The sequence below is a fragment of the Protopterus annectens genome, chromosome 1.part0, assembly GCF_019279795.1.
Source record: "Protopterus annectens isolate FY-2018-M chromosome 1.part0, PAN1.0, whole genome shotgun sequence".
Classification (NCBI taxonomy): Eukaryota; Metazoa; Chordata; order Ceratodontiformes; family Protopteridae; genus Protopterus; species Protopterus annectens.
The window spans coordinates 163,389,832-163,415,489 of NC_056725.1; the positions used below are offsets into that span (position 1 = coordinate 163,389,832).

Genomic DNA, 25,658 nt, shown 5'->3' on the forward strand with positions numbered 1-25,658 from the left:
ATCTATCACTGGTAATTTCATTGCTGCCATCTCAACAAAACTATATGGAATGTCTGTGTGTAAGATTGCATGCTTCTTGCCATGACATCATTTGACAATTACAAGGGAAGAGATGATGCACCAAGTTCTTAAAAGAAGGTCTAAATACACACTTATGAAGTTAGTTACTTATAATCTCAAGTTGTCTTTTTTTTTTTTTTTTTTTTTTTGACTGTGGCCTTACATTTGTTTTTCTTTACTGCAAACAGGGTGACTGGACAAAATTTGCAGTGCTTAATCTGCTGTGCTAATTTTCATAATGCTGACGGAAGGAAAATGATTTACTGTTTTTTTTTCTTCTTTGCTAAAATGAAAATTGCAGTCTCATACTTTGGTCTACTTTAATATTATGCTATATAAAATATATTCAAGAAAAGGGATTTATATACTTGAACACAATTAAATAAGGTAAAATATATCTTTATTATGCATTAATCACTTCATTTTCATAGTGTTTATATTTATTAATGTTGTTTACTGAGTGTTGGGGGAAAAGAGATTACTCTACATATACTTCACTATTCTAGTTTACATTATTTGTTACACTATACTCCAAAAGGAGGGAGATGATAGTTTGAAATGTTGCTTTTTTTTCCTAAAATTCCTGGGAACTGCTCTTGGCAAAGTTATCACCTGGCAGATTTATCTCAATGGTTTGTATTTGAATTTGGGTTTGGGTTTGGATACCTTGTATAATGAGAGCACTCTGTTAATTGTCACATCTAGTAGTTTTAAGAGAAAGCAAAATATCTAGGTACAATTTCACAGTTTTAAATGAAAGCATTTCTTTTTCAGGAATATTTGCCCCTGTGTCAAAAATTAGCAAGCATACAGATCAGACTCCATCTTCTGTAACATCAACACCTAAAACTCCTCGGATGGACTTTTCTCGGGTCACAGGAAAAGGCAAGAAAGACAAGAAGGGTAAGCTGTCTTTTCTGACAGAATTAATGCTTTCAGAATTATTTGCAATTTAGTCAGTATTCAGTACATCATACTTCCACTTAACTGATGACTGCTGACCCATGAAAACAAAGTACAACAGAACCACTGCTTCACAGCATCATCGAAAGAATCCTACAAAAGACCTGAAAACATCAGCATGAAGCTTCTGCAGAGAGTGCTATACTCTAGTACCTGCATTAGCTGTGTGGCGGTTAGAGGAGAGGATTTATGTAATGTTCTAATATTCAGTCATGCATCATTGTTGCAGTAGCCTATACTAAATGTGTCCTACCCCCGAGGACCAGCCAGCTTTCAAAGTTAACAGTACCTTCCATGTGCTCTGTAAGAAGCTCAGTCAAAGATCCATGTAAGCACAGCTGGAGAGCAAAAAGCTTCTAAGCTCTTTTGATGGTGAAGAGCACTTCCTCAGCAGTGAAGAGCACTTCCTCAGCAGACCCATGGAACTGTCGGTTGGCTAGCTATCCTTCAAGACTGGGCTGATAAATTCACAGTTGGAGAAAACATTCCACAAATTGTATTTTTCTGAAGAAAACTTGTGTGTTCCTTATGAAATATGTTTTTACTTGGGGACTAATGTTTTGGACTGTCATTGCATTTATAAGGGAATGCTTGTGTATGTACTTGTGAGCATTTTGTGAGAAAACTTTTATTTTTGACAAGATTTTTTGTGTGCGTGTATATTAGCGACAGGATGTTGTGCTGGTGGGGGATTGTCAGTGGTTTACTTATCTCAGATCTATTTGATCTCTACTGCATACTGTACCAACTAATCAAAGTGCTCCTGTCTGCTTTTGAGGCCTCTTTCTCATTTACTGATGGAGCTGTACTCTGTCTCCATGGTTTTACCTTCCCTATTTGGAAGAAGAAAAACATTGTCAAGGCATCTTTGGATGTTAGTCCTGCTGTTGTGATCCAGCCACATGTGTGGGACTCTGCTGTGGCTGTTTGTCGTTCTTCAGACCACTAAGCTTTTCCCGGTCCACTTGGTATAGCATATTAATCCATCAAAGACTGGGGAATAGCCATGTCCTCTATGGCTGTAGGGATGCTGTTGGTGGACAAAGGAAAACCACTCTTGTCAGTCTCAGGGACGGGATTAAAGAAGGTTTTTCACTTAGCCAGGATAGGCCGCCTGTTACTGGGAGTAGTGTGCCTCTGGAGAGTCAGTCCTTTTCCAAAGAGTTGCCTGGGGAACACAGTAATAAACCTTTCTAGTCTCCTGTTAATAATTGAATGGACAGAGAGGATTTCCTGGGATTTGCTATGTAATTTATTGGTGTTTTTTCCATGGCTTCAGTTTCCTCAGGCAAGAAAAGCAAACAAGTTCCCTCTCTTCCTGACATGGATGTAAAATCAGAAGTGTAGGCATTACTAGGGAAGGTGGGAGGGTTGTATCTCAGGAATTTCTTTGCAATTTGAACATTCTGATTCTGAGGAAAATATGGTTTCAGATTTCACTCCCGAAGATTTATCCTTTTCAGAATCTTTAGGCTGAAAGAGTATTTTAGTTTATTGCAGAATGAAATTCCTATAGCACAGAAAAATGTAATATGACTTGTTGTAGTTGGAAATGCCATATTCTGTAGCTATTCCTCCTGAGTTGCTTGCTTTAGACATCTCACAGCTTTTAGCTTGCATGTTAACCTCCTGCTTGTAGGACGTGTAACAGGTTATATAGGATACCTCTGTCACTTAATGCAATTTACTTTTATATCCTAAAGCTAGCCCAACTGTAATTTCTTTATTCAAAACTGCTTATGCAGAACAGCTTACTGCTGCTTACCGCATTCCTTCTGACCAGAATGGGGAGGCAAGGGATAAGATAGGGAAGAAAATGTATTCTTGTAGTTCTTTGACTTTCAGGATTTTAAACTACCCATTTCTTATGCCAAAGTGGAGGAGTAGCTGGCTATTCTGGCACCTAGGGCTTTTTTGCAGTCTGGTACCCCCCCAAAAGCTCTTCCAATTTCATCAGCAAAAAAAAACCTTTCTCTCTCTCTATACTGTAGCAAACTGCTTGTTAGAATTCATTCTGCAAATAGGGCACATACAAATATTTCTTCAGTTATAACAAAAAATTGTTTTGAACTGTAGAAAGCACCTGCTACATCTGCAGTAAGTCATTGCTTCAGTTTATGCCACACACAAAGCATTATGCTCACCAGGCCTGACAAAAATACCAGCATGCTGTTAATGCACTAAAGACCAATCAGGATATGCCAATCCCACCCTCTAGCACTTTGCATACAAAGCAGCAGCCCCTTTGCCCCACTCTAGCTACACTACGTGATAAAGTATTAACTTTTATCTTTTGAGAACGTGCAGAGATCAATAGTTAACCTTCCCTCTTCTGAAGGGAAAAAAAATCCCTGAATAATTCTGTTACATCTGCTTTATAAGTGGCTAAGCACATTTTGAAGTGTGCTTATGAAGCTACTGATTCCTTCTGTAGAGCTGCTGCTTCTAAGTCAGTATGAACATGACTAACTTGGCTTCATTCTCAGAATCGTATTGAAGATGTTAAAATTGAAATTTTAAATTCTTCCTTCTATAAGGAGTTTCTGTTTGAGACCCTATTCATGGAATGGCTGAAGAAGTGTGATGAAAGGCGAAGATTAATACAAGGAGTGACACAGATCTTTCAATCCCACATTTTCAAAGGAAATAAAAACCTCCGTTCAGCCTCAGCTTCCTTTTTCAATAAGCCTTTTAAGCAGCAAGTTGCCAACAAGTAGAATTTTAAAAAGCAATGGAAAGGAAAATCATCAGAAATCCAAGGGCAGTCCTGTCAGTTAGCATGGCTATCAGTCTGTTGAAGTTCTACCCTCTTCCACCCTACCAACCTGTCAATCACTCTGAGGCTTCATCTTTATTTATGCACCCAGCCTGTTACAGACATATGGATTCTGAAGGTAGTCCAGCAGTGATATACATGGAAATACATCCCCCTGCCCTTCCTTCTCCTTCTTTTCCCAGGCTTTCTCTCAACCCTGTAGTCTTGCAAGAAATATTCTCAGACAAATAAATTCTAAGAATAATTCAGAGAGGATACACTTGGCAGGGGATAGAAAATCCCCTCTTTCAGGCGAATTTCCCCACATCCACCAGACCAGACAGAGCTGTTTTCTCCACTGCTCAGTCACATGGTAGAAACAGGGGTCATAGTACCAGTGCAAAGGATTTTTGTTACCCAAAATGGAGCACTCCTGCAGACCCATCCTAGATTTGTCCTTTCTAAATACCTTTGTAAAAGTTCCAAAATTCAAAATGCTCACCTCACAGGAGGTCCTAGCATTACTTACAGACCACTGTTTCATGCTGACTCTAGATCTCAAGGAAGCTTATCATATTCCTATTGTTTCCAATTTCAGGACATTTTTGAGATTTGCTGTGTCTGGCTTATGTTATCATTTTTTTGCATTACCCTTTGAGCTGTCTGCTGCACATCAAGTGTTTGCAAAGTGTCTGTCCCCCAGTGGTTGCCTATTGTAGAACTGTAGGAATCCACATGCTTCTGATTCCAGGTGCTTGTAATCCTCACCCCTGGATGTCCCACCTGGACGTCAGACTGAACCTTCAGAAGTTCTTCCTCACACCATCTCAATAAATTGTTTTCCTGGGGTGTTAGACAGACACAGTAAAAAGGATAGCCTTCCTACCAGAAGACAAAAGTTCGGATTTATCAGGGCATTTTCTTGGATTTCTCTCTTCTAGACTTGACCTCAGCAATCGAGATCCTCAAAATTCTAGGCCTCATGGCATCATTGATCTTCATGATACCACTAGTCTTTCTACATTTGAGAAAAATTCAATGGTACTTGAAGAAATGTTTTAGTCGCCACCTTCATCCCATGGATTTCCAAGTGATGGTGCTGGGATATGTGAAATGGAAACTGCAGTGGTGGAGGAATTAACTGTCTCTGAATCCAGGGCTCCCTGTCTTCAAACCCCAGTTCAATTTGTCAAGACGGACTCTTCAGAATTATCCATGGGAGTTCAAGTGCAAGGTTTGCAGGTCCCTATGACATGCCAAAACACATCAGTGTAAGATGTTGGCAGTGATTCATGCCTAAAAAGTTCTTCACCACTTATGGACTTAAAGTCCTCTTCTAGTGGTCACAGACAACATTACCATTATGTAGTACTGAATAAGCAACAAAGCAGGAAGGTATAAGGTCATATCCTCTGCTGTCCTACTTCCATTTCCCTTAAACACAGATTTAACAAGTGCATGTCTCCAGTCATGAGGAATCGTTCCATATTTGTATGACATAGTAAATAACAGACATAACAGAATAATGGTACTGTAAGTTCATGCCAGAGTGTTCTCGGATCAGTATTACTAATTCCTTCTCCTGCCTGTGCTTTATTTGGATCCAGTTTGCCTAGTTCTTTTTCAGTATAATAATGCCTAGTTCTTTTTCAGTATAATATAATTTGATTTCATTATCTAAGGTTACCTGGATGTCACTAGGACAATTTATCACTCCCTTTGTGGCACTAAACTGCTTTGCATAAGATTTTATAAATATATATAATCTGTTGTGTCTGAGAATTAATTTTAGAATCTACATACAGTTTATCAATTCATATGTCTTTACACCTGCATTTTATATATCTATAGAATGTTTTCCTGTTATGCTCAGTATCTTTATAAAAAATTTCTTCAAATTTTTCTTGATCTTGTTTCACACTGTTTAATTGGTCTAGCTTGTTTATTCCAGTTTTCAAATTCATAGCCCAGTTTCTTCCAGTTCTTATATTTTTCTTCTCTAACCTTAATCAATTTTTCTTTTTCTTATGGAAATATATCATCCTGATGTTGTATGCCTAGATCCCAATGTTAAACACTTATTTTTTTGCATTCAAACAATTTCTGTCTCAATACTTTTCACACTCCTCTTGCAGTTTTTCCACTGAATCCATCACTCCAACTAGTTTTGTATAGTGACTGTTTTGCTTCCGTATAATCAGTTATTAATCTTATGTGCATTGGTTTATGTTTCAATTTGGCAGAATTATCTAGCAAGGCATTAACCTTTTATAACCCCATGATCACTGTACATCAACTGTTGTAAAACTTGACATGAAGTAACAACATTTCTTTAGGAACACAATATCTAGTATGTTCCATTCCATGGTAGGCTTTTTTATAGTCTGAAGCAATTGGTGTTCCCTGCACCATCACCTGGAAAAACATACACTGTAAATAATGTTGCTGAATCAATGTTATTCCAGTCTGTTTTCTGGTAAATTTGTCTCCAGCCACTATTATTCTTCCCTTCTGTGTTTCATGTAAGAGATGTATGAATTCCTGCAGGTGATCAGCACTTGACTTTGGTGGTCAATACACTGCAACAATTGTTGTATGTTCCAGGGTTGTCTTGTTGTCACAGTTACACAATCAACAGTATTGGTGAACATGTAATAATCACAGGTCTCATAACAGTCTTTAATTCCAATCATAACAGCTTCACATGATTTTTTTATTAGAATGTCTGTTACAGTAAAACCATATATATCCCAATAGAACTGGTTTCTAGTCGGTGCTCTTTAACCATGCTTCACAATCCAAAACATCATCAATGTTATGGGAACATAGCAACTTTTCCAGTAAAAAAAAGTATTTATTGTTAATACAGCTAGCATTACAACCATCAGAGATGCATCAAATGTTGCTGTGAACTGCTATAATCCTGACTTGTGTTGTCAAATATTGTAAAATATCTGCTGCATAAATGATCTTCCTTCATCTTGCAAGTGCATGCCATCTTGCCTAAACATGTGTGCCTAAATTAGGCTTGGATGCTCCACACATTTCCATTTTTTAAAATGGGACATTTTTTCTTATTGGTATCGGCTCAAAAAATCTCTCCATTCACGGTGACCTAACTCTCCTTTCTATATGTGATTTGTGAAAAACACGTCCTAATAGCTATAATAAGCTATGCCATCTGTGGGCTGTAAGTTCCCAACTAACAGAGAGTCTTGTGGATGAGATCATTTGTACCAACATGAATAAAACCAGTTCAATACTTCCTTACATTAAAGCAATTTAAGGCCTTTTTCACATTGTCTGTTTTTGCTCCTGGCAAGTGTAACACTATTTAATGTTCATTATATTCTGTAAGTATCAGTATCTGTAATACTTGAATCTTCAGTTACAAGAATATCTTTCTGACCAGATTTGAGAATCATCAACTTCTAATTCAGTAATTTCTGCTCTATCAATTATTAGAAAGGAATGATCTTCATCACCATTAGTCCTATTAACCCCACTGTTTTTATTACTTATTACATTTGCAAACATCCAATTCTTTTTTTTCCAAAATGTTTTTATTCATTTTATAACACAATAACAAGTAAAAGCAAACTATATGCAATGTCTATAACAATTAAAACGCAACATACATAGGAGAACACTTAATATTTCTCTAACAGATTAGACAGTTTTGTCCAAGCAATTAAATGATGAGTTATGTTGTTAGTCTTTGCTTTTATAGTTGCAATCTCATTCTTACAAATGTATTTCACAAGATGAATAAACTCGACTTTAAAGACAGGAGTAGATTGGGATTTCAATTTTTAGTAACAATTTTCCTTGCTATAGAGAGGATAGACCATAGTAAAAATGTTTGTTTTTTAGAAATGACTTCAGGAACATTGAAAAGAAGAAGGGAGTCAGAAATTATACAGTTGTCATTTCATAGAGCTTTACAAAGATATTTAAAGTCTAACCAAAATGGGCAAATTATTTTGCAATTAACAACCATATGTATCTAGTCAGCATCAGGGTGTCCACATCTCCAGCATTTCATTTCATCTTTCTTATACATTATTGCTAGTCTGTGTGGAGTGAAAAAATATCTATGTAAAAATGTCCATGTGTATACTCGTCAGAACAGGGAAGATGTGGATTCCTTGACCGACTGTAAACAAAGTTTTTTATCTTTTTCTGAGAGTACTTGTTTATTAACTTCACTTGAATAATTCCAAAAAGAAACATCTGTTTTGCTGAAATCATTTCTGAGAATTTTATAAATAACAGATGTGTATGAAATGTTCTTGGGTGAGCTATTAATAATTGAGAGAAAATCCAAGATTTTTAAGTCACTCTTATTGTATGCCTCTAATGAGGGTACGAGCTTAGTATGTATAAAATCCTTGCAAGTTTGGATATCTAGCCAACTGCAATTTTGCAGACTATATCCAATATAATTGGTCACCCTTCTTAAATTCTAACATTTTCTGAGTATCAAAAGATATCAAACATTCATTTGTGTAGGCGATAAGAAGCATAGTTATTAATAAATTCTTAACTGATTAGAAAAGATAAGCTTTTTAAACAACAGCAATATTTGGTTTGTAAGAGGTGTAAGAACAAGTTTTGACCTTTCACTTTGAATATATATTTTTAAAATCCATATAAAGATGTTTAAATCTATTTGAGTATATTGCCCAAGCAATGTCCTGTTACTATTAAGAAGTAAGGTTTCATGTATTGATTTCCAATATGATATATACGAAGTGTTATTCCAAAGTAACACTATGTTAATAAATGCAGAATTTAAATAAAAATCAATATTTGGAAACCTTATACCTCCTTCATCCCAGCTTGTGGTGTGCTAGCGAAGAGAAATTCTTGTTTTTTCTGGGAATACTAAAGGAAGTTGAGTAATAAGTTATTAATTTTCATTTTCATTTTGACAGGTGGGAGAATTATTAGAGCTTGGCCAATGAATAAGATTTTAGGTAACAGTATCATTTTGATTAAAGTTAGTCTGTCTTCAGATGTGAAGAAGAATCTGTTCCAACTGTCAATTAGACTTTAAATTGAGTTTATAAGTTGGTAATTAGATGCGAGTGATTTTTGTATAATTAGATAATTCAGTAATGATACCTAGGTATTTAAAGTGTGCCCTCTCAGTTTGTCTCTTTTTGATCTAAGTTGCATAGTAACATTTTTATTCACTAGAAGTGCCTGAGATTTGTTGTGATTGAATTTTAGACCAGAGATGTTTGCAAAGAAGTCTAGATTATGTAATAGGTGATCTGCTGAATTTGTCAGTATCATTAGAAGTTATTAGTAGGTCATCAGCAAACAGCTGTATCTTGGGGGATAATTTGCCTGACACTTTATATCCTTTAACACTGTCATTATTTCTACCATAATTTGCAAGAGGCTCAATAGCCAGGGCAAAGAGTAATATTGAGAGGGGACACTCCTGTATAGTACCTCTTAATATTTTGAATGGGCTTGATAGATAAGATCCAATCTTTACATAGCCTATGGACTTTTCATATAGTTTTTTAATTAACCCTATAAAGTTTGAGGAGAAATTGTATTTTTGCAGAGTTTTAAACAGATATGACCAACTTAGGGAGTTGAAAGCTTTATTTATATCAAGGCTTAAAATAGAAAGCTTTTTTTTTTGTTTGCTAAGTCTTTTAAGGACAGCAATCCAATTACATTGCTTTGCACCTTTCTGTTTTTGATAAACCAGGTTTGGTCTTCATGATGTAATATTGAAAGAATATTATTTAATCTATCTGCTAAAACAGACATGAATATCTTGTAATCAATGTTAAACAAAGAAATTGGCTTGTATGATGTGCAGAGGTTAGGCTCTTTATTTGGTTTTAAGATGGGAGAGATGGTAGAATATTTCCATGAGGGAGGGATGTTGGCTGTAGTTTTAACGTGGAATCCATTGAGTAAGATTTTCAAGATGTTATCAGGTAAAAGTTTGTAAAATTAGAATTAGACCATCCGGCCCTGGTGTCTTTTTTGTCTTAAGGTTTTTTTATTTGTTCCAAGAATTAATTTATGTTATTAATATTGTGTTTGGATAGCTTCTTTTGAATATTATTAGCAAAAAAGTTATTTATACTTTTATCACTAGTAGATGAGTTCTTCTTCTTCTTCTTCTTTCGGCTTTTCCCGGTTAGGGGTCGCCACAGCGGATCATCTGTCCACTCATGATTGGCAGTGGAGTTTTACAGTGTTGAGTTGCCAGCCCAGCACCCAACCTTCCACAGAAGGCACACACACGCACACACTCACAACCTAGGGCCAATTTAGAGTGTCCACTCCACCTACTGCATGTCTTTGGGATGTGGGAGGAAACCGGAGTACCCGGAGGAAACCCACGCGACCACAGGGAGGACATGCAGACTCTGCACAGAAGGCACCCAGCTGAGAATCGAACCGGTGAACCTCTTGCTGTGAGGTGGCAATGCTAACCGCTGCACCACCGTGGCCACCCAATAGATGAGTTATTATTATTAATATATTTGTAATGTTTTTAAAACATAATAAGATATTTTTTAGATCTGTAACTTTCATAGTCTGATTATTTCTAGTGTATATCATTTCTCTTATATGACTTTTTCAATTAAATGTTTATATCTAATCACAATTCTGTGCATACTCTTGGGATTAATTGAGTAGCATTGTAATCTGATTTTTTCGAGCTTTATTGATATTTTATGCTGCATGATATCCTGATATTCCTTGTTCAGTTTACATATGTCAGCTAATGTAGATTTGTCATTTGCTGTAAGTTTTAGTTTTAGTTCTAGTTCATCAATTTCTTTTTGTATGTCTGTCAGTTTTTTATCCCACTCTTTCCTTTTATTTATATACCAACTTTTGACTTTACCATGTAAGTCTACCTTGAAAGTGTCTCATAGGATAATGTCTGAAACCTCTCTATTATTATTGATGTCTAGGTAAAGCTTTATTTCATCTAGAAACCATTCTTTAAATCATTGTACTGTTACTAGATAAGCAGGTAGTCTTTGACAGAAGTTTAAGGGGTCAGTATTATGTGTTACACTGAAGGTGATAGCATTGTGGTCTGACATAGGACATGATGTCAGCACTACATTATCAATTTTAGCTGGTAAAGAACTGGTTACAAAGACTTTGTCTGAATTGGTCTGCATGCCAAATGCAGACATACAATTCTCATCAAGCTGGCTTTGTATATTCACAGCTCAAGCCATGTTGTCCGCCTCTGTCTTTTTCCTTTTTTTCTTACAGCAATGTTCCTCGATCCTTCCATGTTCAGTTTTGATTTCTTCATTTTCACCTGCCCTTTGCCTCTTTTTATTACCTTTTGTTTTGGAAAAATGATGCCTTTTGCTGTAGATGAAGGTTTTCTGGTAGAAAATTATCATTCCCTGTAATCTCTTGAGTTAAATAAAGCAGTGTCCTTTTTCGTTGTGTAGTCTCATTGCTTTATAGCCATCAATCAATTTATTTTTCTTTCTTTTTATTTGTTGTTAACTTCTTCCTTTCTTTCTTTCTTTTATTTTCTTCCGTATTCTCTAAATTTTGACATCATTGAATATTTGTATCCAGAATTCCAGAGTTGTCAGTGGTAATATCTTGCTCAATATGGGTTTGAGTAATCTTTACTAACAATACGCACTTCCTTTCCTAAATGTGTTCTGTTTAATTTTTTCCTAACTTTATCACATCAGTCCAGTCATTAGTATATGTAGCAACAGATGTTCATCCATTTGTGTTTTGCAGTATTCCTTGCAATAGGGATCCCCTGCCAAAGGCGGCCTGACATATGGCCAGTATACCAAAGCCTTTAGGTTGCTAAAGGTAGGCTGTATGTCACACTTATGCTCCCTGTGTGTGGTGTAGGGCATAAAGGTGACATCTGGATATACCATCCTCAGAACTTCTTTGCCACTAGTCCGAACGCCATCTTCGATTACCCCATCTGACTGCTCACTTCGTTTGCTGATTCACCAAGCCATTTTTCATATAAGTGCCCCACTGGGGTTTTGTTATCTTTTTTTCTTTTGTTATTGCTGCTTGTGGGGTTCATCCAGAAAGGGTAAATGCCAGTGCAGGAGACAGATTCCCCATAAAGATCATCACAAGCAGTGTTTATTTTGTCTAGGTGCTTCCCACGACCATATGTCCTGTTTTATTTGCCAGGCTTTCATCCTAAAGACTCTGTGTAGTTGACTTTCATGTTTGACCATATATTTAGAAAACCAGCATCTTAAGCTTTTGGCAAAAGACGCCTTGGAAGGAACTTCCTGGTCCAAGGATTAGTCATCTGTGAAGAAGGCCAAGAAAGCTACGTCTGATTCTTTGTCTGTGCCACCTCAATCAGACATCTCTCTTGAGGCTAGTGAAAGCCTGGAAGATCACCCGGTTCCTTTGCTGGATTCCTGTGCCACAACCGCTTTGGAGGCTAGCATGGATCCAGCTTCATGCACATCCCTGGAGGCCTTGCAGATGTCCACTTTGGATGTTCAGGGAGAACCGTGACTGATTATTCCAAAGGGCCTAGAGGTGTTCCTCAGACTTTGGTTAGGGAAGAGGCACTGACTACCATTATGGAGTAATGTATGGGATCTGAGCCTTTTAAGTTTTACAAGGCTGACATTCCTTTGAGGAAGAAACAAAAAACTAAACATGTTTCTCCTGCTTCCAAGGATCCTCACAGTGAATGGCAGAATTTCACTCAAGGTTTGTTTAATGCCCTTATGGCTTTGAGGCCACCTCAGTGGGATTCTGTCACTCTTCCCCCTTGGTCTTCTACTCCTCTTAAGAGGCCTAGGGAGCAAGATTCCTCTGAGGAGGAGAATGAGGAGGAATCCCTTGCATATTCTTCCCAGGTTCCTTCTCCCTTAGACTATGGCTCTGAGGGAAGAGTCCATTATTCCTGACTCTCTTTTTGAGGAGATTTCCATTAGGGGCACAATTTCTAGAATGATGGAATTTTTCAAATGGGATTGTGCCTAGGTTTATGAGGTTCAGAAGATGTATTATGAGCTTCTGCAAATGGAATCTCTTAAGTCTTCTGCTGTTCCTCCTGTTGTGGCTGTCTTGTTGGATGCCTTTTCTATGTATCTCAGACTCCTGATTCCCAACCCCTGCTCCCAAAAAGCCTGATAGGTTTTATAAGATGTCTGATGATTGCAGGTTCCTTTATAAGTACCCCTCTGCTGACCCTTCTGTGATGTCTGTGGCATCTGGCAAGACAGCAAAGTTACTGCCTTCTACAAAGTTGCTTCCTTCTGATAAAGACAGCAGAATTATGGAAAGACTGGGTAAGAAGGTACGTACCTCGGCTATGCTTGCTTTTCGGGCTGTAAATTGTCAGACCCATATGACATGGTATATTTTGGCTCTTCTGTCTCAGGCCTATCAGGTTATTTCTGGCCATCCTGGCTCTGAGGAGAAGACGACTGCTCTCTCCTTGTTAGGGACTTCTTCCCAGGTTACTCACCTTTCTTTTAATTATGGTTATGCTGCAACAGATCCTCCTTCTAGGGCTGCTGCTTTTGGTTCTGTGCTAAGGAGGTATTCTTGGCTTCAGCTTCAGTCTTTGCCTGATGATATTAAAGCTAGGATGATGAATGCTTCTCTGGATAATGAGCATTTGTTTGGTACTGCTGCTGCTGAATTTTTTACGTCTCTGCAGGAAAAGAGTAAGGCCTTACAGGACCTAAAACATATTTTTGTTTCTGCTATGCCAAAATTCCAAAGGAATTAACCTAATAAGCCAGCCTTTGTTCATTGGCAGTCTCACCCAACTCCCAAAGGTAAGAAGGGTGGTATAAGGGCTCCTACTGCTAAGGCTACACAAACTCATTTAGCTCAGAAATCTCCTTTTCCTGACAAACTAGGTGCTGTCTGACTATCTTGTTCTTTTCATCCACATTCATCTTTCTCTTCATCTTTTCATGTCCCTCCCTATTTGGTTAAAGATTACTAATGATTCCTGTTTTTTTTCCATCATTCATCAAGGGTACTACATGGTCTGGAAATCTCTTCCCCTTTCTTGGGCATTCCTCAGCTCCCTCAAGAATGGTAGCTTTCTTTCCAGAGGTGCTTCAGGGTCTCTTGACTCAGTGAACTGTTCAGGAAGTTCCAGTTTCTCAAAGGAGGAAGAGGTTTTATTCCAGAATGTTTATGGTCCCCAGGAAAGAGGGCATTTGGAGACCCATTCTGGATCGCTCTCACTTAAACACTTTTTTGAAGGTCCCTTCCTTTCGGATGTTGTCCCTTCAGACTTTGTTTCCTCTACTGCTTCCTCAGGCTTTTCTAGTTTCTCTGGACCTCAAGGATGCTTATCTTCATATCCCTATTCATTCCGTTTTCAGGAAGTTTTTTCATTTCTCTGTTGCTTCTTGGCATTTTCAGTTCTCTGCTTTGCCCTTTGGCCTCTGTACTGCTGCAAGGGCATTCACCAAATGCTTCATTCCTCTGATTGCTTTTTGCAGTCTAAGGGGGTTACAGATCTTTCCCTACCTAGACATCCTGCTTTTTCAGGTCTCCTTTCCAGAGATTCTACTGCAGCATCTTCTCTTTGACATTTCTGTCCTGCAAAGCCTGAGGTTCACTATAACTTTGCAGGATCCAGACTGTTCCAGTGCTGGCATCCCTGCGTATTTCCAAGGCCATAACTCCCATTGCCTTCTTTTAATCCCTTATTCTTCCTCGGGAATTTCTGAGAGCTCTGGGTTTCATGGTCTCCACCATTCCTGTGCTCCCTCTAGCCAAACTACACATGAGAAAACTTAAGGCGTCAGCACTTTCATCCTCTAAATTTCCTGGTCCCTCTTCTTTCTTGCCTCAAGCTGGAATTTCAGTAGTGGATTTGTCAGTTGTCACTCAATCTGGGGCTTCCTTTGCAACCTCCACTCCCCTCTCAGGAGCTATTCACAGATGCTTCAGAAGTGGGATGGGGGCTATCTTTGGCCGTCAGAAAGTGCAGGGCCTCTGGTCACTTCAGCAAAATAAAGACTACATCAATGTCAAAGAGATGAGAGCTCTTCTGTTGGCTGTTCAAGCATTTCACCCTCTTTCTACTTCAGGTTCCCTTAAGGTACTTACAGACAGTACCACAGTGATGTGGTATGTCAAGAAGTAAGGCGGAACAAGATGTTATCTCCTTTGTAGGTTATTACTTCAAATGTGGGAGCTAGCTATCCAGTATAAAGTGACACTTCAGGCAGTTTACATTCCCTGAGGTCAAAAAATTGTGGTAGATGCTCTGAGCAGGTCTGTATCACAATCCCATGAGTGGATGCTTCACAGGGATGAGTTTCTGGACATTGTCCACCAGTGGGTATTCCTGAAGTAGATCTGTTTGCCTCCCCCCTGATCAGACAACTTCCTCTTTTTTTTGTGCGAGAGCCCCATTTCCTCTGACCTGGAAGGTGGATGCCCCTTTTCATGGAAGTTGGGGTGTTTCTTTGTGTCTTCCCTCCCATTCTTTTCATTCCAAAAGTCCTGTTCAAGATAAAGCAGCAAAATCTTGTTGGTAACTCACTTTTGGCCCAGACAGTATTGGTTCCCTTTTCTTCTATATTTAGCCAATAGCAGTCATCACAAGTAACCTCACAGGGTGTACCTGCATACACAAGATTTGAGATCTCTCATCCATCCCCTCCTGTCCACTCTTCAACTGACACTATGGGTGATAGGATTTAATTCCATATAGACAGCTTTTTTCCTGAGGACGTACTTCAGTCCTGCAGAAAGCAAGGAAACCCACTACTAGGAAATCCTACTTATCTAAATGGAAGAGGTTTTCTGTTTAGGGTCTTTCTCGTAACCTGGATATACTTTCTGTGGATATTCCTTTGGTTCTCTCTTATCTATGTGAACTGCTCAATGCTGGGTTGGTATATTCTTCTCTTAAGACCCATTTGTCAGCTGTTTCTGCTTGTATGTATTTTGCACCCCCATTAGCCTCTAGATTTGAGTCTAAACAGTTTCTTAAAGGCGTCCTTCATATTAGGCCTCCAAGGAAGCTTGTCCCACCTTCCTGGGACCTTAATTTTGTTTTACAGAAATTGACCCAGGGTGCTTTTAACCCTGCAGCTTCAGCTTCCTTGCAGCATTGTTCTTGGAAGACTGTTGTTCGTTTGGATCTCACTTCTGCTAGACAGGTGTCTGAGCTTCAGGCCCTTATGGCTATTCCTCCTTTTTAGTTTTCTGTAAGGACAGAGTATCCCTTCATACTAATCCTTTTTTTCTTTTATGCCCAAGGTGATGAATGAGTTGTATCTTAATCAGTCTACTCATTTACTCACTTTTTTCTCTTCTCCACAATCTGCTAGTGAGAAGGTTTTTCACACTTTGGATGTGCATAGACAACTAATATTATATTTGGATAAGACCAAAGCTTTTCTCAAATCTGATCACCTTTTTGTTTCCTTTCATCCTAGATGTTTAGAATTGGCAGTTTCCAAGCATTTTTTTTTTCTCATGGATATCTAAAGCCAGTTCTTTTTGTTATTCTTTTTATGTCAGGATCCTTCCCTGTTCTGTTAAGGTTCATTCAACTAGAGCTGTGACTTCTTCTGGTGCTTTTTTTTAAGGGTTTAGATACTAACTCTGTTCTTGTGGCAGCTACCTGGACTTCTGTGGATACTTTCACCCAGCACTATAAGTTGGATGTGAGCTGGTTTTGCTAGGGCCATTCATTATGGGTTCTTAGAGGGCTCTGCTGATCCTTCCTCCTTGTTCTTCTTCCTTTGCTTTTGTATTCCATATTGTGAGGAATACTGCAACAATGAAATGGAAGGACATAGTACAGTTGTGTCAAATCTTACTATAACAGTAGATGTCCTTCTTTTCACTGTTGTACTCTTCACTTCCTCCCTCCCTCCTCCCCCTGATTATTTTCCCTCATGGATGTGCTTGTTCCCTCTCTAATCCTTGGACTGTTGTTCCTACTGAGGCTGTCAGTTCTGAGGATTGTACATCTGGACGCCACCTTTATGCCCTATGCCATGCCCTGGATGCATACATGTGACGTACGGTGTACGATTAGCAACCTAAAGGCTTTGCTGTAGTGGCTGGACATTGGACCACCTTTGGCAGTGGATCCCCATTGTAAGGATGACTGCAACAGTGAAGAGAAGGACCTCTATTGTTATGGTAAGATTTTACACAACTGTACTTTCTTCAGGCTGTGCAAATTGTACAGGTGCAGTTGTCACCAGAGTGTAGGTTTACTACTAATAATGGTAAGCAAATCTTCCAACTTTTGACATGAAGAGCACAGATCAGCATTGTTATCAGGTGTTACTTTTAAATATACATAACATTGAGAACACGGTACAAGATGCTTGTGCTTTAGCAAATCATTAGTGACATACTCAATAAAGGAATCTATTTTCAGCTGCAAAGAAATCAATTCTAAAAGAAAAGGATAATGAAAATCAATCTCTGTGAGAAAAATCACACAAACAATATACAACTAAAATTAAAGTATAATTAAGGTGTTGCTCTGACCAAACTAGTTGTGAAAGTCACACAAAAGCTGGAATTCCTTTACCTCACTATTGCTCGCAGTCACACCTCATTTTAACAGTAAAGGTCAGTAACTTACAAGCACTCTAGTAAATCTTCTTGTCTTCAAGCTATCCCTTTCTTCCCACAAACAGAGAAAAAACAGTAGTAAAGAATAAAATGTAAATCAAAATTAAACTTCTTTTAATAGGCAGCTGCGCAGTCAATCAAAAACCAACAGAAGGCTTAGTAAAGGTAAGGGTCTTTTTAAGCTTGGCCTGATAGTAGCCAACACATGGTTCAGAAAGAGAGAATGTCACATCACATACAAGAGTAGCCAACATGCAACTCAGGTAGACTTCCTCCTAGTAAGGAAAAGGCACTGGGGTAGAATCCGTGATTGCAAAGTCATACCCAATGAAGCAGTCAGCGCACAGTATAAACCACTGGTTGCCACAATCAGTTGCAAGCAGTGGACAGAGAAGCCTCTAAGGTCAACAGAGACCAGGCGGACGTTGACTGGAAACAAAGTATAACAGTTCAAGGAATGACTCAGGGCTCTAGCACCCCAAGAAGAGGAGGAAATAGGTGGAGTTGACTAAGAATGGCAGTGCCTTAAAACAGCATGTGTTAGGACTACAGAACAGATATGTGGCTGAGCCAAGTATGGAAATAAGGTACATAAGGAAAGCTGGTAGTAGAATGCAGAAGTCCAGGAAGTAATCAAAAGAAAGGAGTGTAATAAAAAAATGGGAGGTAGAAAGGACCAACCTTGCTAGGAAGGAATGCTGGTTGGCTAACAAAGAAGGTAAGAAAGAACTTGCAATAGCAAAAAATAGGGTATCGGAGGCACTCTACGAACTTCTGGAAAGTGACTCAGTAGGTGGTACAAAGAAACTATATCCAGTTGAAAGGCAAAGACAGAAAGATAAAGAAGATATTCAGACATTCACATAAGGGATGCCAGCAACAACCTGCTCACCAGTCCACAGGACATCAAAGGCAGATGAAAGGAGCATTTCCAGCTGGTTCTGAATGATGAAAACCCCATAAAAGCTGTACTGCCCCAGAAACAGCCTATGATGAGAGGAGAAGAAGAGCCCACCCTAGAAGAAAAAAGAACAGCACCAAGTAAAATGACGTCAAGGAAAGCAGCAGACTCAGATAAGGTCACAGCAGATATGATAATGATGCTGGGTGAGCTAGGGGAGAAATGACTCCTGAGAGTACTCATAGTAGTGTGGAGAGAAAGGAACATTCCAGATGACTGGAGAATAAGCAGCCTTGTGCCAGTGTACAAGACCAACTGGGACATTCAGAACTGAGGGCAGTACAGAGGCATTAAACTCCTATCACATTGCATGAAAGTTCTGGAGAGAGTGATTGATAAACAGATATGCAGAGTAGTGGACTGTAAGATGAGCAGTTCAGATTCAGATCAAGATGCAATGCAATTGACCCAGTGTTTGCAGTGAGACAGATAGTTGAGAAGATGTTAGAGATGAGGAAAGATTCCAACTGAGCATTCCTAGACTTGGAGAAAGCATATGACAAGGTTCCAAGAAAGCTGATTTGGACAGTACTGTGGTGGTTCGAAGTCCCACAAACATTGGTAGAATTAGTACAGGCTATGTACAAGGACCCAAGTACAAACAGTGTCTAGCCTCACAGAGGGGTTCCCAGTGAGAGTGGGTGTACACCAAGGTTCAGCTCTTAGCCCACTGCTGTTCATACTGGTGGGAGCATAAATTACCAAACAGGTTGGAGGGGACAGATCAACAAAGCTACAATGTGGCATTATAGGCAGAATATGAGCAAAAACTTCAGCAAAGGATAGGGGAATGGAATGCAAAGCTGAAGGCACATGGAATGAAACTAAGCACAGATAAGACAGTAGTAATGGCAACAAACTGGGGAAATCAGAAGAAGCTGAGAGTTGAGATAGAAGGGAAGATAGTGAAACAGGTAAATAGCTTCAAGTATCTGGGAGGGCGTATTGAGTAGAAGGGAAGTCTGAGTGAAGAGATCAAAGCTAGAATCAGAGGGGCTGTAGCTAAATGGCGAGTCTCAGGCGTAGTCTGTGACAGAAGAATGTCAAAGAAGCTGAAAAGTAAGATGTACAAGACAATGGTGCGAAAAGTGCTACTGTGTGGTACAGAAACCTGGGCAGTAAAGGCAGAGCAGATGAAGAAGCTAGATGTGATGGAAATGAAGTGCCTAAGAAAGGTGGTAGAATACACACTGTGGTAAAGATGAAGAAGTGAGGACATAAGAGCAGAAGCCAAAGTAGCTCCAATTGCAGAACAGATCAAAGAGAACAGATTACAGTGGTTCAGACACATGTGCAGAAAAGCAGAACACAGTCTGGTGAAGAAGATTTGGGACAGACAGGAAGAAGGTAAGAGGAAATGAGGACATCCTGCAAAGAGGTGGATGGATTGCGTGAAAGATCTGCGACATTCAGGCATGACAGTTGAAGACAGGAGTGTGGCACTGAATCAAGAGAGATGGTGACAGTCAACACGATAACCCAACCCTATGTAGGAAATGGGAAAAGGGGGCAGATGATGATGGGTCTTTACAAATCACTTGTTCCATGAAGATGTGCAGCAGGTATTAAAGGAGGCAAAAAAACATGTAAATTGAAAATTCTTATGTTTACAAGTGGAAGAGGTTTTGTAGGTGGTGCCTAACTGATATCAGAGGACCCGGTATGTTTATCCTTCTGGTTTTAAAATATTTGTGTGGACTACTCAACTATAGATTATCTTATGCATCTATCAGGTGCATCTTCTGGCCATCTCAGCTTGTTTGCCCATGGATCCCCCTCTTTGATCTCTTTTTTGGGTCTGTTTATGAAAGCAGTGTTGCATTTGAGACCATCTCGAAAGCAAATTCCTCCTCCTTGGGATCTCATATTTGATCTTGAAAAATTAACCTCATCACCTTTTGAATCTGCTTTTCAGGCTGACTTGAGGTTCATCAGATGGAAACTGTTTTTCCTATTGCTCTGACATCTGCAAGTTGAGTCTCTGCGCTTCAAATTTGCATAGCTGGCCAACAACCTTATCTGATTTTCGACAATGACAAGGTTATTTTATGCACCTTCTTTCATGCCAAAAGTTGTACCTGAATTTACTTTGAATCAAGCCATAAATATCCTTGTTTTCTTTCTGGAACCTAAATACAAGTAAGATAAGATCCTATATACCTTGGATGAGCACCAGCAGCTCAGGTACTACCTTGTCAGAACTAAGCCATTTATGGAAGGTTAACAGCTGTTTATTTCCTATGATAGAACTAAAAAGGGTCAACCAGTCTCTAAGCAAATGATTGCTTGTTGACTGTCCCGAGTGGCAGCACCCACCCACCATACCCTTTTTTCTTGTCTAGTTCAATGGTATCTAGGCTTGTTGGTTGGTTTTGCTTATTTGTGTTGGTATTTTGTGGCTGTGAATTGGTTAGTTTCAAACAATTCTTGCATCTGGTCCATCTTTCTTCTTCTTCCTACTTAGCACTAAAAACTTGAATAACTGACATTTTGTGACTGAGGTTAGGCCTCACCTGATGGGATGGAGTTAGCCAATCCCTTACCACAGAGAGTCAGAGGAGAGGATTATTAGCTCTGGAAAGCTGCCAGTGTGAATTTGTGCAGGTAAAGAATGTATATGCCACTGAGGCAATATGAAATTCGAACATCTGTTGTTACATGTAAGTAGGACTTGCATATTTGTACTTTCTTGAAGAATTGATCTTACCTCCTTTTGCACCTGCCTCTCAGTCTTATTTACAGTCTGTTACTCGGAAGACTGTTTTATTCATTGCTGTGACATCTGCATGTCAAGCAGCGTTCATGGTGGGCCAAGCCTCTATGATTTTTCACAAGAATAGGGTTGTGTTACGCACAAATCCATCATTCATATCTAAAGTTCTTTCTAAGTTTACCTTGAATCAAGTCATCAGTCTCTATCTTGATCAAAAAAAAAAAAAAGCAAGAGAGAAAAGATTCTACATACCTTGGATGTGCAGAGGCACCTCAAGTATTTCCTTGACAGGTCAAAGCCTGTTAAGAAAGCTAAACAGCTGTTTTGTTTTTTTTTCCTGTAAGTGGGCTAAGAAAGGTTAACCCATCTCAAAGCAAACTGTCGCATGATGGTTGTCCTCTGCTATTGTTTTCTATTACTCCCACCATGGTAAATCTTTTCTAGCCAACATTAAGGCTGGCTTAGCTAGGACCTTATCCTCTTCAATGGCATGTTGGAAAGGGGTGGACTCTGGAAGCATTCTAGAGGTATTTACTTGGTCCTGTGTTCATACCTTCATAAAGCAGTACAAACTGGATTCCTTTTTAAGGTCCAGAGCAGGCTTTGTTAGGACTATTTTGCAGGGACTCCTGGATCCTTATCCTTCCACCTCCCAGTTAGGGTAAGTTTTGGGAATCTTCCCAAAATGCCACTGAGGCAGTGGGAATAATAAAGATAGTAGAGTTGCCTAAGTCCAACTTTTCTTTAACAAACCCCATCCCCCAGACTGTGCATAGTTGAAGTGTGTTTCAGCCTCATTGATTTGGTTGTTTTTGGATTTGGTTTCTGTATGGTATAGTAATTGGCTGTGAATTTTCTCTTCTTAAATTATTCTGGCTTCAGGTTCTTTTCTCTCCTCCTTTGTGGAAACAAAAAAGCCTGAACACTCACTTCCTGTGACAGCTGCAGGCTTCCATCTCAGGATTTGCTTAGCCAATCCACTCTCACAGGAGGAGAGAGGGAGAAATGTTTGCTTTTGAAAGCTTGCCAGTGTTGGATTACCTTAGCAGATAACCTAAAATGCCACTGAGGCAGTGAGGACTTCAGACATCTACTGATGTTCAATAAATACGCTGCCTTACTGGCATTCAGGTAGTAGTGCTTCGTGAACCCTTCCTCTGAAAATCTATCAAAGCTCAGAGTCCTTCCCCATAGCCTGCATGTGGCTGTGATGGGCCAATTACCTGGCAGTACAGGGACTGCCTTACAAACCCACAAAGAGAACCCTTGCAATTTTCTAGGGTCCAGCAAGAAGAAAACATGGAAATGCAAGCTTTGCAAACACCTACTGTTTTAAACTAAAAACCACGCATACACACAGTAAAGGCTGCTGAGCATAGTGGAATGGCATCCCCAACACCAGCCTATGTACATCCAAAAAAGGCGATGGTGGGTCAATTCTGCCAGTAAAGCAGTGTATTCAAAAAACATCTGCTGTTACCCTACCATCCCTTCCTGCCGAATTGTACACCTGTGATGTCTATTGGATTCTGACCTGGAAAGAGCCTTTCTTCCTCCAGACAAAGTAGAGATGTTGCAGCGGTTCTTCCAGTGCTTCTCCAATCAAAATTATGCAAGGGAATTTCTCAGGATTTTTGGATACGTGGTATCTATGATTCTCATACTTTCCCAGGCCAGACTCCATATGAGGAGAAAATAGTGGTGCCTCATAACAGTCTAGATTCAGCATTTACCCCCTTTATCTTTTCAGGTCCCAGTTCTGAGAATAATAAAAAAGGAGATTCATTATTGGATAGACTAGTTCTGTTGCAATCCAGATCTTCTAGTCTTCCTTTCATCCTACTTACAGTCTGTTACTGATACATCTGAATTGGTATGCATTGCAGTTTCCAAAGGGATAAAAGTACAGGTTCTGTGGAGCCCTTCAGACTGATCACAGCACACAAATATTATTGGCAGTGATCATTGCTTTGCAAGCCTTAAGTAATCTCTGGTTCCCAGGCCCTCTGCAAGTGTTTGCACAGGACACCACAGTGATGTAGTACATAGGCAAACAAGGGGGTACCTTATCCTTCCATCTTTTGTAGAATGGTTGTGAAAGCCTAGGAGATAGCAGCTTAACTCAGTTTGACTCTGCAGGCTTCATACATTCTGTCAGACCCTAACATGATTGCAGACAAGCTCATCAGGACAAGGACAGACCTCGGTCAATGTAATCTTCATATTGAAGTCTTCATATAATTGAACCAGTTCTGGGGAACTTTTCAAGTAAATCAGTTTGCCTCCTTTCAGAATGAACAGCTAGAGAAATTCTGCTGCAGGATTCCTTACAAATAGGCCTGGAAGACAGATGGATGGGAATGCTCTGTATGCTTTTCCACTCTACTAATATACAGGGTTCTTTTGAAGATGTAGAAGGACTCTCCAAAATAGTGGTGGTAACTCCCTTTTTGCCCAGGCAGCAGCGGTTCTCCCATCTTTTCATTCTGGTTAAGGGCAGTTACTGCAATCTTGCCCTCATACTGGATTTGCTAACACAGGACAAGGGTTGTTTGATACACCCGACCCGAAAAATGTTCAAGTAGCCACCTAATTGATAGAATTTTAATACTTTTTTATGCACCTGTTTTTGAGGACGTGCAGCAGACACTAAAGGAATTGAAAACACATGGTACCTGGAAATCATATATGTGGGAGTGGAAAATATTTTCTAGTTGATGCCAGTCCAAGAACTGGGACCCTCTTTAGGCCCATCTACTTCCGGCTCTTGATTATTTCTGAGTTCTCTTATTCCTCTATGAAGATGCATTTGTCAGCCATTTCTGTTTGCCTGCCCTTTGATCACTTTTGTTGGACAGCTGGGCATGACAGCAGTTTCTGTGGTCATTTAAGCAGGCAATTATTGAAATCATTGGCATTTAAATGATTTGCTTGCAGTTTGTTTTTGTGTGTGTGTGTGTGTGTGTGTGTATGTGTGTGTGTGTGTGTGTGTGTGTGTGTGTGTGTGTGTGTGTGTGTGTGTGTGTGTGTGTCTCTATATGTTTAGAAATTGTAGTATAAAGTTAGTATATTTCTTTTCTACAGCTTCTGAAAGGTGCTTCATGCAGGTAAAGAGTTTTATGCATAAACATATGGTAACCATTTGAAATGTCAGGACCCACTACAGTGAGTCCAGAAATATGGAGATTGAATGGCTGAAAGGTCAAACTTACATTTATAAGTCCGAGATGCCATTTCTCAGAATATTCCCTTTTCTCTGAGGTATAGTGATTTTGGGAGTTGGTATGTATAAGTCTGGGGTGTGGGTGGTTTGCCTTCCTGCAAGAAGAAGTTTAAAGGAAATGAGTGATTTTTAAGATCTGCTCTTCTCTGAGTTTTTAGTCTTTTTTTTTTTTTGGCTTGTATGCACTTGGTATTTTGAGTGCTGACATTTCAATATGGAACCTAAAAGTATTAGTTCTTTGCTCAGAGGATGTTTTTGCCCTTATCACTGGCAACCCTAAGGGGGGGGCAGCAATGGGCTGGGGGGTGCCCAGGGTATCAGTTGACCTACCTACAGCTCGGCCAGAAACAGTTATTGAACTTCACTAATTTCTGAGTCCCTTCCACCTCCCAAGATTATTATGAAACATATCAGTTGCACTCTCCAAAGCTTAAAAATATCTCTATAGGTCTCAGTAATATACCAACAGCACTAGACTTCTTTTGTGAACCTCTTTTAAACTTGTTTAACTTAAGTATAGCCCTGGGTATGTTCCTGAGTTATAGAAATTGGCTATTGCTATACCTTTCCATGAAGAGACTTCAGCTCCCAGGAACCATCAACCAATCAACCTAATAAGTGCAATTTGCAAAGCCATGTAATGTATTATTTTTTATCTGATTTTGTAAGCTGTAATATAAAAAAAGTATTGATGGTCCGTACTCACAACAATATGGTTTTGTAAAATGAGATCTTGCCTATTTAATTTAGTAAATTTCTTTCAGAAAGTCTTAGAAACTGTATATATCTGCCATGCAAGTCATACAGATTTCATGGATCCAGCCAAGACCTTTGACAATATTCTCCATGCTGGTATTCCGAATAAGCTTAAATACCTAAATGTAGACCCTTATGTATCTTGAGCTTATTAATATTATCTGTATGTGTTTCATACTTGATTTGTATAGTTAATATTGTTTGTATATTTTTTTCTGTTACTGTAACAGAGCTTTTTTGTCCAATGAAAAGGGGTTAGCTGCACAATTGGATTATCCCAATAACCAAATGCAGTAAATAAATAAGTAAATATTGTAAGGCAGACAGCAAATTAGATGATAGATAAATGTGAAAAGGTGGTTAGAAGTATTCCACCGAGTTCAGTACTGGGATCCCTTCAGTTTAGTATCTACTTCTTGGATCTCTAAACCACTAACTCAGACATATTGCTAGCTATGATTGCAAGCTGTGTGTTGCCATTCACTCAGCAACTGATACTAGTTAGGGCTAAACCATGCAAATCATTGGTGCATTAGGAAATGGGCTTAAGTTAAATGCAAACTTGTGTAGCACTGTCACCTTTGATAAACAAAATATGTCGACAGTTTACATTATAGACAGCATCCCA

General features: G+C 39.2%; 1 protein-coding gene across 2 annotated transcripts in view; it reads left to right on the top strand.

Annotated features, from left to right (window-relative positions):
• The window catches only part of CLIP3 (CAP-Gly domain containing linker protein 3), a 1,549,977-nt gene that overhangs the window by 982,640 nt on the left and 541,679 nt on the right, over positions 1–25,658 (top strand). For both annotated transcript variants that reach the window (XM_044055010.1, XM_044054942.1), the window contains exon 9: positions 835–963. In XM_044055010.1, coding sequence (XP_043910945.1) covers positions 835–963 — 129 coding nt within the window. The remainder of the gene's footprint in view (positions 1–834; positions 964–25,658) is intronic.